Here is a 13,977-nt window from a genome sequence, read left to right as displayed (position 1 = left end):
GGGTTATACAACCCATTCCTGGTAAGATTAGGAATAACTAAGGCCTTCTGCCAACTGATTCTGTGCTTGATCAGCCTGCCACCCCCTGTGTCCTTCCATGACAAGACAGGTGGGGAGAATGGGGAGAACCAGAAACCTCTAATGCACAACATCCCAACCAGGGCTTCAAGAAGCAAACGCAGGAAGGTGCATCTGAACATGGTCTTTATTTCTCATGCTTCTCTGATCTGGGTGGGGGTTGCAGAGGTTTGACTTGGAATTCATTTTCTCCTGGGTGGTCTCCTTCAGCTCTGGGTCCAGCAGGGGGAGAAGAAGAAGGCACCTTTGTTTATCTTCCCAGCCAGGCCCCCAAAACTGACCCAGTGGAGGCCAGGAGGACGTTGGCTGACGTGGAGAGTCCAGCCGCCCCTGGGGGAGAAGAGAGGGTGAGAGCACAGGGGACATGCAGTGGCCAGTGGCCGTGAGCCTCAGGAGGTCTGAGGCCCAGAGGTCCTGCTTGGATCCCTCCCCTAGGTCCTAAAACCTGCAGGGCTCTGCTTTGGGTAGAGGATGCTGGAGGCGGCAGAAAGAGAAGAGACAAGGTGAGTTCATGGGAAACGGGAGACAGAAGAGAAGTGGCCACAAGCTCAGAGAGCTCCGAGTCCCCTCACTTTATACAGGAGGTCACTGAGGCCCAGAGAGTGAGGGGACCCATGTAGGCCACCCAGGTATCAGATTTGGGTAGAGCTGGACCCATAGCCCAGACATCACTCCTGCTGGACCCCTTCCCTTCTCCTCCCTCCCAGAACTCCCCCACCCCTCCACGTCCACTCTAACCTCACTCAGAAGGGGCAGGAAAGAGGACAGTGAGGGAATGACAAAAGGATCAGAGACCCTGAGGACGACGGACTGGAGGGAGAGGACAGGTCCTCCTCTCAGGCTTTGCCTCGGGGCTGAATCCAGAGGTGGGATTCAAATAACTTAACAACTGGTTCTCTGCCTTAATGACCGTTTTAACTATTAAAAAAAATGATATACCGAAAGGTAGTTTATTATTTCATGCATTTAATACTTAAATAAGAACAATAAAAGACGTACACAAATCTAGATTATGTTATAAGAAAGAGTTATAAAATATTAATGAAAAGATATTAAATAATACCTGACCAAAAAACAAAAAAACTGTTAAGATATTTCCAATGACAGCTTGTCACCTCCTGGTTGTTTGGCACTTTTTCTCTTTACCTTATCTGTTTGTTTACTGAAGAAACAAATGTGAAGGAGTTGTAGTATTTCATCAAAGGTATAATGAGTTTTATGAAATGAATAAGTAAATATTACAAGCATAGTTCTGTCAAATTTGTTTACCCTATGGATGGAATAGACATTACCACCACCGCTTAGAATACGCTGTTGTGCAGATGAACATTAAAAAAGAGTAAGGAATGGCAGTTTGTAATTTCCACATTGGGCGGCTGCCCAGGCGCCCACCTTAGAGAGAACTCTGATTACAAATGCCATTTTAACAACAGGTTTGCCAAACTCAGCGAAAATTTAGGTATCGGTTCTGCCCAACTGGTGCCAACCGGCTGAATTCCACCCCTGGCTGAATCCTGTCCTGGCCCGGATCCTCCCCCTCCTCCTCCGGCTCAGGACACTTACCCACGGACTGCAGAGTGGCCACTAGGCTACCGGCAGCAACCCCACCCCCGTTGGCGACAGCGGCGGCTGACATCATGTTGGCGGCTACAGAGGAGGCGGCGATTCCTGCCCCGGTGAAGCCCATGGCGCCCAGCACCAAGGGCACAGCGCCCACGGCCACCACTGCAGGGAGGAGGCGCTGGGTCGGGACGTGGGCCCAGGGGAGTGCAGCCCTGGGGAACTCCCTGACAGTGTCGGCTCTGAGCGTCCAGGAGACAGCTTGGAGAGGGGTGCCGAGGTAAAGAATGTGTGTGTGTGTGTGGGGGGAGCCAGGTGGGGACAGAGAGGTCATAGGAGGTCCAAGCAAAGCCCTGGTTGAGTGTCTAACTTGCGGTGTAACACTGGGGCAGTCACTACCTGCTCAGTGAGCATCAGGTTTGTGGGTGTGTGTGTGTGTGTGTGTGTGTGTGTATGTGTGTGTGTGTGAGAAATAAACCTTTGCAGTTTTCAGTAGCAGCCCTCCTTTCAAATGACCTCTTCTCTGTCTTCTCTGCATGCTCGTTATATATGAGGACCAGAGGAGCAGCTAGGTCGGGGATCCAGGTGACCTCTTCGTGGGAGTATTGTTTTATGCCCCAAAGATTAACATAGGCAGTTTCGGGAGCAGATGGGTGGTGGACAGCCAGTCCGCGGAACCCTGCAGCGCTGGGTCCACGGGGTCTCCCACCCACCCCAGGACGGCTCCGTGGGGTAGCGGTGGAGGGGATTCTGGTCACTCACCTCCTCCGATTACAGCAGCTGCCCCTAGCTCTAGGGAGACAAAGTGGGGGTGGGGGACGGCAGTTAGCTATTTGAGGGAGTGAGGGAAAGTGGCGACTTCCCTGGCCCTTCGTGGATTGCAGTGGGGGAGGCCAACCCCCTGCCCAGGCCGCCACCCCGGTGCGAAAGCAAGACTCACGGATCATGGTGAGGCGCCCTGGTCCCAGCTCAGCTCAGAAAATGACTCTGATCTTTGGAATATTACTTCACAGACGAACCAATGGGGACACCGCCCGCCTCTCGCAGCTCCTTCCCGCAGGCACAACGCCAGGGGACGCACCTTCAGCCCGCCCGCCGGTCTTATCAGTTCCAGGCACGCTGGCCCGCGCCCACCCTCACCCCACTCACGGGTCTGCTCACCCTCCCTAATCCCCACCCCACTCGCCGATCTACCCATTCCCCCGCTGGCTCTCCTGCCCACTCGCGGTTTCCCTTGGGTAGGTTTGTCTCTTGCTTGATGGCCCTACCGAAGGAAAAGGAACCTAGAGCACCTGACGGCCGAAGCTGGTGAGCAGTGCTCCAACTTGGATCCACCTGAGAGCCGAAGCTTAAGCTGGTGAGCTATGCTCCACCTTGGATCCACCTGCCCTCCCTCCACCACCGCCGCATGACAGAAGAGCAGTTCACTGCAAAAACCATAACAATGCAAAGCAAAAAACCCCAACAAAAAACCAAACACAACCCAAGGCAAAAAACCAATATTTAATCTCATTTAATTTCGTTTGGGAGCATTTCCCTCCGATCTGCCTCTCCAAGGCCATCCCATCTCTGTCACTCGCTCTCCGAATATGTAACCGCCCACCCCTAGGTTCCCTTCACTCTATGCACACTCTTTTGCAAAGTCCTAATTTTATTTAATTGCTCATTTAGATTTCCCCAGGCTGTTTAACACTCTTCAACGGAATGTTTTACTTTTATTTATTTATTTTTAAATGGTGGGATCATTCCTTAATTTTTTATTTCAACTTACAACATCCCTCAAGGGTTTTTGTTTGTTTGTTTAATTTTTAAATTTATTTTCATCGTTGATTCTTGTATGTGGCCTGCGGGGAGATCCAGCCTGCGATCTTGGTGTATATTATCAAACTCTAAGTTACCTTGCCAGAACTCATTCAATAGGATTTTTTAAAAGTCAAATTCATTGAGGTGTAACTCAAAGTGAATTCAGCCTTTCGGTGTGTACTTCCGTGAGTGTGGACAAACTCTTACAGGTGTGGAACCACCAGCTCAGATATAGAACATTCTCACCAGCTCTCCCCTCCACTCCCAATTCTTTCATGCCAACCCCTCCCAGACCCAACCCCTGGCCTTGGGGATCCCTGATCTGTTTTCCTTCTCTACACATCCGCCTTTGCTGGAATTTCTTTCTTTTTTTTTTTTTTTGTATTTTTCTGAAGTTGGAAACCGGGAGGCAGTCAGACAGACTCCCGCATGCGCCCGACCGGGATCCACCCGGCATGCCCACCAGGGGGCGATGCTCTGCCCATCTGGGGCATCGCTCTGTTGCAACCAGAGCCATTCTAGCGCCTGAGGCGGAGGCCATAGAGCCATCCTCAGCGCCATGGCCAACTTTGCTCCAATGGAGCCTTGGCTGCAGGAGGGGAAGAGGGAGACAGAGAGTAAGGACAGAGGGACAGGTGGAGAAGCAGATGGGCGCTTCTCCTGTGTGCCCTGGCCGGGAATTGAATCTGGGACTCCTGCACACCAGCCCGATGCTCTACCACTGAGCCAACCGGCCAGGGCCCGGAATTTCAAAATGACTTTTGCTTATCAAATATTCTGCCCTGTGGATGTGTTAGAATAGTTCAATATGTCAACTCCACTTTCAAAGACTTTAAATTCTTTCTAAATTTTGCTCCTATGAGTTATCCTGGCACACAGTATTTTCTGATACTATATCCCTCAAGGTGGAATCACTGAGTCAGAAACTACACATTTCTATGACAATTGGTACTTGCTGTTTGGTTTCCCACCAAAAATATTGTATCAGTTTGCACTCCTCCCAGAAGTATGTCGGAGGATCTTTTTTTTTTCTCTATTCCTAACATTAGTTTTGTCGTTAAAAATATATGCTGATGAGCCCTGGCTGGTTGGCTCAGTGGTAGAGCATCGGCCTGGCATGCAGGAGTCCTGGGTTCAATTCCTGGCCAGGGCACACAGGAGAAGCGCCCATCTGCTTCTCCACCCCTCCCCCTCTCCTTCCTCTCTGTCTCTCTCTTCCCCTCCTGCAGCCGAGGCTCCACTGGAGCAAGGTTGGCCCGGGCGCTGATGATGGCTCTATGGCCTCTGCCTCAGGCACTAGAATGGCTCTGGTTGCAACAGAGCGACGCCCCAGATGGGCAGAGCAACGCCCTCTGGTGGGCATGCCAGGTGGATCCCGGTCGGGCGCATGCGGGAGTCTGTCTGACTGCCTCCCCGTTTCCAACTTCAGAAAAATACAAAAAATATATATATACTTATATATATATGCTGATGAAAGGTGAAAAAATGGTAACTTATTCTGATCTACATTTCTTTTTACTACTAATAAACCTTTTTATTTATTTGTGAAAGAGAGAGAGACTGAGACAGGAAAGAAGAGAGATGAGAAGCATCCATTTGTAGTTGCAGCATTTTTACTTGTTCATTGATTGTTTCTCATATGTACCTTGACTGGGGGGCTTCAGCCGGCCAAGTGACCCTTTGCTCAAGCCAGTGACCTTGGGCTCAAGCTGGCAACCATGAGGTCATGTTGATGATCCCACACTCAAGCCAGTGATCTTGGGGTTTCTGTCCTAGCTTGACATTCTATCCACTGTGCCACTACTGGTCAGGTCTTACTTTGGAAATTTCTACTCTGTTCTAATGAGCTATCTCTTCTCACAACAATATCACACTGTTTTAATGTTTATTAACTTAATATTTCATTTAATATTTGATTGTTCCATTTTGATTTAGGTTTAAAAAATCTACCTAGCTGTGACTGGATAGTTCAGTTGGTGAGAGCTTTGTCCAGAAGCACAGAAGTTGCTAGTTCAATCTCCAGTCAGGGCACATGACAGAACAGATCGATGTTCCTGTCTGTCTGTCTGTCTCTCTCTCTCTCTCTCTTCTGCTCTAAAATCAATAAATAAAAATATTTTAAAAAGTTACCTTTTCCTACCTGTTAATTCTTAAGATGAACTTCAAAAATTTTTTTAATTTTCAAAAAATATTGCTTGCTAATTTGGTTGAAATTGAGCTAAAGGTTGGAATAAATATTTACGGAGAGTTATCTTTACAAAACCTATTTTTTACATCGAGGAACCTGATAAGTCTTCCTATGTATTCAAGTTTTCTTTTATATCCCTTGGTAAAGTTTGTAGTTGTGGGCATATTGGGACTACATATTTTTAAATAAACTTTATTTTTTTTATTTTTTAGAACGAGAGACAGGAACAAAGAGAGAGATAGAGAGACAGAGAGAGAGACAGGGACAGACAGGCAGGAAGAGAGAGATAAGAAGCATCGACTCTTCATTGTGGCACTTTAGTTGTTCATTGATTGCCTTCTCATACGTGCCTTGACTGGGGTACTACAGCAAAGCGAGTGGCCCCTTGCTCAAGCCAGCAAGCTTGGGCTCAAGCCAGAGACCATGAGTCATGTCTATGATCCCACACTCAAGCTGTCAACCTGTGAGCTCATACTCAAGCTGGATAAGCCCGTGCTCAAGCCGGCGACCTTGGGGACTCAAACCTGGGATCTCTGCATCCCAGTCTGATGCTCTATCCACTGCACCATCGCCTTGGATAAATAAACTTTATTTTTAAAGAAAACTTTAGATTTACAGAAAGATTTCAAATATAGTACAGGGTTCAAATATACCCCACACCAATTTTCTCCTTAACATCTTATATATAGGTAGGGTATATTTGGTATAATTAATGAACCATTGTTGGCACATTGTTATTAATTGAAGTCCATAGTTTATGCAGACTTTCTTAGTTTTAACCTAATATCCTTCTGGTCCAGGGCCCCATCCAGGATATCACATTAGACATCGTGCCGACTTAGGCTCCTTGAGGCTGTGACAGTTTCTCATGCTTTTCGTGTCTTTGATGACCTTGCCAGCTTTGACGGAGGCTGGTCAGGTATTTTGGAGAATGTTTTTTCACTGTGATCTGTTGTGGACCATAAATGGCAAAAAGCCACTATAGATTTGAGGCTTAGCAAAAGGCTGGGTTCTCCCCCCTCCACCTCCATGTTGGCTATGAGCACCCACTTCACTTGCTTCCTTAAGTTTCTGGAAGCAATTTACATGTCCTTCCTCTTACTCTTCATTTGTTCAGATGTTGGTTGATTTCACTTATGCATGGTGGGGGGATTCCTGCTTTAGCCTCTGATGTGTAACTTTGTAACAGAGACTTCCTTGATTTGCATATGACTATATAATAAAGCAAACTGGGGCTTTGGGGCACTCAGATATTGCCATCAGCATTTGAAGAGTCTTCCTGGTCCCATTTTTTCTTGATGAGTATGTTTCCTTAATTCCGCACCGTTATTAGGAGCTGCGCTAGTCCGCGGCAGTGATCTCTCTTGAATTTTCCTCATGATTAGATTAGAGTTATGGATTGGGGGGAGGAAGAAAGACCACAGAGATAAAGTGCCATTCTTACCATATCTTGTCAAGGGTACATGCTGTCAACATGACTTATTGCTATTGATGCTGAGCTTGACCACCTGACTGGAGTTGCATTTGTCAGGTTTCCCCACTGTGAAGTTATTTTCCCACATGTTATGAATTTCTTTACAGTTCGGACTTGCGAGGCAAAAGACACACCAGATGCAAGTTAATGGGCAGAAGGTTGAAACTCTTAGACATGGATTCAGCCCGATAAACTGAGCCACTGAATATTTATTGAGTTCCAAAAGCCATACATAGGTCAGAAGATAAAACTAGAAAGTTGCACAAGCCTTTTTTCCCCATCTGTTTCATCCCCAACCCTATTGTTTCTTTCATGAACAAGGACACAAGAAGAGTCAGAGCCTCGGAGCTTATCAATCATAAAGGACATCTGGTTCTTGGAGATATTCCTACAAGAATTCTGCATACTTGCATTTAAGTAACCCAGGCCAATATCTCTCCATGGCTAATATACACCAAGATCTCTTGTCTCCAAGTAACTTTTGCTCTGCAGTTAACTGCCGCTTATATTGGTGCAGGGTTGTCTCCTACATATCCTCCTTTTTTCTTTTTTATTTAGCTTGCACTGACTTTTCTAATCATTGCTTATCCTTAGTCATCCCTTTCTTTCTGGAAATGTTTTTTTCTAATTGGTTACAAAATAACCTTAGGCAACAAGGGTTCTAGTGAAATTACTAAAATTACCTAAAAACCCTACCGGTTTTAGGGCTACCTTATTGGTAGTATTATCAGCTGCTTGTTTTTTCTAGAGTTTCCATGGAGTCCCCCTCTTTAGGTTCCCTGGACAGTAGATGATGGCCACTACTTCAGGGGAGCAGTCTCTGGTAGTCTCCGGGGTGAGGGTTTGAGCCTTACTTTTGTTAGTTCTTTAGTCTTCTTCTGATGGCCCCTCTTCGACTGTGCCTGTCTTAAGTTGTTCCTGCCTTCAGGAATCTTACCCGTCTTTGACTAACCAGCCATTTAGGGGCCAAACAGAGTTAATTATAGTTATGTGAGTGAGGGAGGAGCAACATCCCTTCCGAAATGCTTAGTTTTAGCAGCTAATGTTTCTACCTTTTTAAAAACTTATAATACATTTCCTTCTAATTTCTAGAGCTGAATGCTATATAAAGGCTATTTTGCTTTGACGTCGAATGTCTCTTCTTCTAACTAAATATAATAAAAGAAATATAAAACAAATGATTAGTTGTCGGGAGCCTATCCACTAATGCTGGCTAACTAGGTCATAGCAGGAGAAGATCCACAACTGCTGGTTGACAAAGTCACAGCAAAAGAAGATCGATGGCTACTGGTTGATAAAGTCACAGCAGTGAAGACCAACAGCTGTGGGTTGACAAAGTCACCGCAAAGGAAAGGCACAACGATACTTCCCCCTTTGACCTTTTTGAATTAACCTGGCCTTATATCCCCCCTTTCCTGGGTGTGTGCTATTATTTATAGCACAGGGATAATAGTACCGTGCTTTCCCTGTAGATTTGTAGTAATTTCTTTGGAAATGAGACAGAAGGTGTAAGTTCTACAGAAAAGCCTGTAAGCCCCTTGAGCTGGGCTCATAGACATAAGAGGCTGGCCATGATATCCCTCATAAAGGGTTAAGTTTGTAGAAGAATTTCTTCTTATTAATCATGTTAGAAAGAATAAAGTTAGAACTTAACTAGTATATGAATATAGTAAATGAATAAAGTTTAACTAGACATTAGAATCTTAGGTAAAGTGTAGTGGAGTGGCCTGTTGCGTGGCCTTGGATGGGAGTGCAGCTGGCAAGTAAAGAATGTTTTGTTAAAAGACTTGTTTTGTCACTGAAGGCAGTTGCTAGGCTTTTCTCAGTAAAACATTTTCAGGAGATTTTTGTATTTTCCAAGAATAAGGAGAGGAATGTGGTGGGATTCATAGCAGCAGTAGCAACTAATGCCTTCTGATATTATGTTGCTACTAGCTATCTTGCAAATGTGCTCTATGTATCTTTAAGTAAAAGTTACTCTTAATACTATGTCAGTTTCTTAAATAGCAAGCCTTTTGTAGTCTTGTGGGAAAAGAATTAGGACACTACATGAACTCAAGGCTATTTGCCTGAGCAAGCGGTGGTCCTTTGCTATTCCTTGATGATTTCGTCTGCTATCTCTCTCTGCGCCCTTGACTCACAACAACAGTAAAATAGAGTTATTAATTAGTACTAATCTTTTAGAAGTTTGTACCGATATTGTTATTACTATTCAAGTTATTGTATAACTGTACTTTGAATAACTTACCACCTGACTTGTAGTTTATAGATATGAATTAACTGTTATCTAGAAATATGTAACCACAGTGAAACTAAAACAATGATGTATTCAAAATACCATGTGATTGTAACTCAGTGTGTGTGCATAAAAAGGAAGCTAGACCAGAATTTAGCGGAGATGCCTGGCAGTAAATGCTAACCAGAGAATAAAGAGAAAGAAAAGAATTCGGCTCTCTCATTCGATTTCGCTGACACCGTCTCTTCCTGTGGGACCCCTGGATCCCCCCCGGGGCTGGACCCCGGCAATTAGTACAATGCCTCCTACAGTTCCTCCAAAAAATCTTAAATTGTTTTAAAGGATACAAGTTACTGATTCCATTAGAAATAGCTGTTAGTAAATTTTCTTCATTAATCAATTTCAACTGATTCCTAAAAGCATTAATATGCTTTTGTAAATTTAAAATTTTCATAGTTAGGCCCTGGCTGGTTGGCTCAGCGGTAGAGCGTTGGCCTGGTGTGCGGGGGACCCGGGTTCGATTCCTGGCCAGGGCACATAGAAGAAGCGCCCATTTGCTTCTCCACCCCCCCTTCCTCTCTGTCTCTTCCCCTCCCACAGCCAAGGCTCCATTGGAGCAAAAATGGCCCGGGCGCTGGGGATGGCTCCTTGGCCTCTACCCCAGGTGCTAGAGTGGCTCTGGTTGCGGCAGAGCGACGCCCCGGAGGGGCAGAGCATCGCCCCCTGGTGGGCAGAGCGTCGCCCCTAGTGGGCGTGCCAGGTGGATCCCGGTCAGCTCATGTGGGAGTCTGTCTGACTGTCTCTCCCCGTTTCCAGCTTCAGAAAAGTACAAAAAAATTTTTTTCATAGTTAAGTTTCCATGATTTAACAAATGCTTTTTAATATTTTGCCAAGGGAAATAAGTATAATTCCAAGAAAAAGAGGTAACACAAAAAGTAGTTACATTTCAATCACATTTTAGCTTAATTTGTCTTTGTAGACTAACAATTTGATTTCCTAACATAATCACAGTTTGTTCTAAATTATTAACTTTAGCATTGTTACTATTTATATGTTGATGAGAAGTCCACAGTTGTTTAGAATTTTCATGCCATTTTTGTACAAAGTCCACAGTCTATATGCTTTGATGTAATGCAATTCCAGATACAGCGGCCACAGTGGTTACAGCTATTAGTCCCATAATGATAGCGATGATTAGTTCAACAAGTCTCTTGGTTTGCTTTAAAGACTTAATAAGATGTTGCAACAGCATCATGGAAGGGAAATCTTGCCACATTTGATGCATCTGTACTGGAATTCAGACTCCTGTTCAGGCTCTTAAAATGTATAGACTTTAACTATTTTTATTAAAAAGAATAAAAGAAGTCACACAAGTTCAAGAAGCACAGAGAATACCATTAAAGAGAAACCCAAAGAAATCTACACCAAGACACATCATAATTAAAATACCAAAGCTAAGAGAAAATATTAAAAGCTTCTAGAGAACAAAAGGCTATCACCTACAAAGGAGCCCCATAAGGATGACATCTGACTTCTCAATGGAAACACTTGAGGCCAGAAGGGAATGGCAAGAAATATTCAAAGTAATGCAGAACAAGAGCCTACAACCAAGACTACTTTATCTAGCAAGGCTATCGTTTAAAATTAAAGGAGAAATAAAAAGCTTCCCAGACAAAAAACAAACTCAAGGAATTCATTAAAACCAAACCAATGCTGCAAGAAATGTTAAGGGGCCTGTTGTAAACATATCAAAGGGGGAAAAGAATATAGCAAAATGGGAATATAGCTTTAAAGAATAAAATGGCAAGAAACAACTACATATCAATAATAACCTTAAATGTAAATGGATTAAATGATCCAATCAAAAGACATAGGGTAGCTGTGTGGATAAAAAAAACAGGACCCATACGTATGTTGTCTACAAGAGACACACCTCAAAACAAAAAATGCACATAGACTGAAGGTAAAAGGATGGAAAAAAATATTTCATGCAAATGGGAATGAAAAAAAAAGCTGGGGTAGCAATACTTAAATCAGACAGAATGGACTTTAAAACAAAGGCTAAAGTAAGAGTTAAAGGAGGTCATTACATAATGATAAAGGGAGCAATCCAACAGGAAGATATAACCATTATAAATATCTACGTACCTAATATAGGAGCACCTAAATACATAAAGCATACTTTGATGGATATAAAGGGCGAGATCAACAGCAATACTATAATAGTAGGGGATTTCAATATCCCACTAACATCACTAGATAAACCCTCAAGAAAGAAAATTAACAAAGAAACAGCAGACTTAAAGACACACTAGATCAACTCGATTTAATAGATATCTTCAGAACCTTTCACCCTACAGCAGCAGAATATACATTCTTTTCAAGTGCTCATGGTACATTCTCTAGGATAGAGCACATGTTAGCACACAAAAGCAGTCTCAACAAATTTAAGAAGATTGAAATCATATCAAGCACTTTCTCTGATCACAATGACGTGAAACTAAAAATCAACTACAAAAGAAAAACTGAAAAATACTCAAACACTTGGAAATTAAATAGCATGTTATTAAATAACAAATGGGTTAACAATAGATTAAAGAAAAAAATTAAAAAATTCCTAGAAATGAATGATAATGAGCATACAACAACTCAAAATTTATGGGACACAGCAAAAGCTGTACTGAGACGGAAGTTCATAGCACTACAGGCACACTTTAAGAAGCTAGAAAAAGCTCAAATAAACAACTTAATCTTGCATCTAAAAGAACTAGAAAAAGAACAGCAAGTAAAGTCCAGAAGTAGTAGAAGGAAGGAAATAATAAAGATCAGAGTGAAAAATAAATGACATAAAGGCTAAAGAAACAATACAGAGAATCAATAAAACCAGGAGCTGGTTCTTTGAAAAGGTAAACAAGATCGATGAACCTTTAGCCAGACTCACCAAAAAAAAAAAAAAAAAAAAAAAAAAAAAAAAAGAGAGAGAGAGAGAGAGAGAGAGGACTCAAATAAATAAAATTAGAAATGAGAATGGAGAAATAACAACTGACACGACAGAAATACAAAGGATTGTAAGAAAATACTATGAAGAACTGTATGCCAAAAAATTAGACAACCTAGATGAAATGGATAAATTTCTTGAAACATATAATCTTTTAAAAATCAATCTGGAAGTATCAGAAAGCCTAAACAGACTGACTACAACAACTGAGATTGAAACAGTTATCAAAAAACTTCCAACAAACAAAAGCCTGGGGCCAGATGGTTTCACAAGTGAATTCTACCAAATATTCAAAGAAGAACTAACTCCTATCATTCACAAGCTATTTCAAAAAAGTCAAGAAGGAAGAGTTCCAAGCTCCTTTTATGATGCTAGCATTATTCTGATCCCAATACTAGGCAAAGACAACACAAAGAAAGAAAATTATAGGCCAATATCCCTGATGAATTTAGATGCTAAAATCCTCAACAAAATATTAGCAAACCAGATCCAGCAATATATGAAAAAAATCATACACCATAATCAAGTGGGATTTATTCTGGGGAGGCAATGCTGGTACAATATTTGCAAATCAATGTGATTCATCACATAAACAAAAGGAAGGAGAAAAACCACATGATTATTTCAGTAGATGCAGAAAAAGCATTTGATAAAATCCAGCACCCATTCATGATCAAAACTCTCAGCAGGCCCTGGCCGGTTGGCTCAGCGGTAGAGCATCGGCCTGGCGTGTGGGGGACCCGGGTTCAATTCCCGGCCAGGGCACATAGGAGAAGCGCCCATTTGCTTCTCCACCCCCCCCCCTTCCTCTCTGTCTCTCTTTTCCCCTCCCGCAGCCAAGGCTCCATTGGAGCAAAGATGGCCCGGGCGCTGGGGATGGCTCCTTGGCCTCTGCCCCAGGCGCTAGAGTGGCTCTGGTCATGGCAGAGCGACGCCCCGGAGGGGCAGAGCATCGCCCCCTTGTGGGCAGAGCGTCTCCCATGGTGGGCGTGCCGGGTGGATCCTGGTTGGGCGCATGCGGGAGTCTGTCTGACTGTCTCTCCCCATTTCCAGCTTCAGAAAAATACAAAAAAAAAAACACAAAAAACCTCTCAGCAAAGTGGGAATACAGGGAACATACCTCAACATGATAAAGGCCATCTATGACAAACCCACAGCCAACATCATACTCAATGGGCAAAAATTAAAAGCAATCCCCTTAAGATCAGGAACAAGGCAGGGGTGCCCCCTTTCACCACTCTCATTCAACATAATACTGGAAGTCCTAGTCACAACAATCAGACAAGAAGAAGAAATAAAAGGCATCCATATTGGAAAAGAAGAAGTAAAATATCATTATTTGCAGATGATATGATACTGTATATTGAAAACCCTAAAGTCTCAGTCAAAAAACTATTGGACCTGATAAATGAATTCAGCAAGGTGGCAGGATATAAAATCAATACTCAGCAATCAGAGGCATTTTTATACACCAACAATGAACTGTCAGAAAGAGAAATTAAGGAAACAATCACCTTCACTATTGCAACCAAAAAAATAAAGTAGGAGTAAATTTAACCAAAGTGATTAAAGACTTGTACTTGTAAAATTATAAAACATTGATAAAAAAATTCAAGAAAGATACAACAAACACGTGGAAG

At 43.2% G+C, this 13,977-nt stretch overlaps 1 protein-coding gene across 1 annotated transcript; it reads right to left on the bottom strand.

Moving 5' to 3' along the window:
- Positions 1-187: 187 nt before the first annotated feature.
- Positions 188-2,695, bottom strand: IFI27L2 (interferon alpha inducible protein 27 like 2). The gene is made up of 4 exons (XM_066342329.1): positions 2,579-2,695; positions 2,401-2,430; positions 1,642-1,803; positions 188-408 (listed from the first exon to the last, which is right to left on the bottom strand). Exons 1-4 carry the CDS (start codon positions 2,583-2,585, stop codon positions 329-331), a joined length of 279 nt encoding a protein of 92 aa, XP_066198426.1. The 5' UTR covers positions 2,586-2,695; the 3' UTR covers positions 188-328.
- Between the last annotated feature and the right edge of the window lie 11,282 nt (positions 2,696-13,977).

The sequence above is a fragment of the Saccopteryx leptura genome, chromosome 6, assembly GCF_036850995.1.
Source record: "Saccopteryx leptura isolate mSacLep1 chromosome 6, mSacLep1_pri_phased_curated, whole genome shotgun sequence".
Classification (NCBI taxonomy): Eukaryota; Metazoa; Chordata; class Mammalia; order Chiroptera; family Emballonuridae; genus Saccopteryx; species Saccopteryx leptura.
Note: the sequence above shows the minus strand (reverse complement) of the source record. Positions and strands in the feature narration are given on the sequence as shown.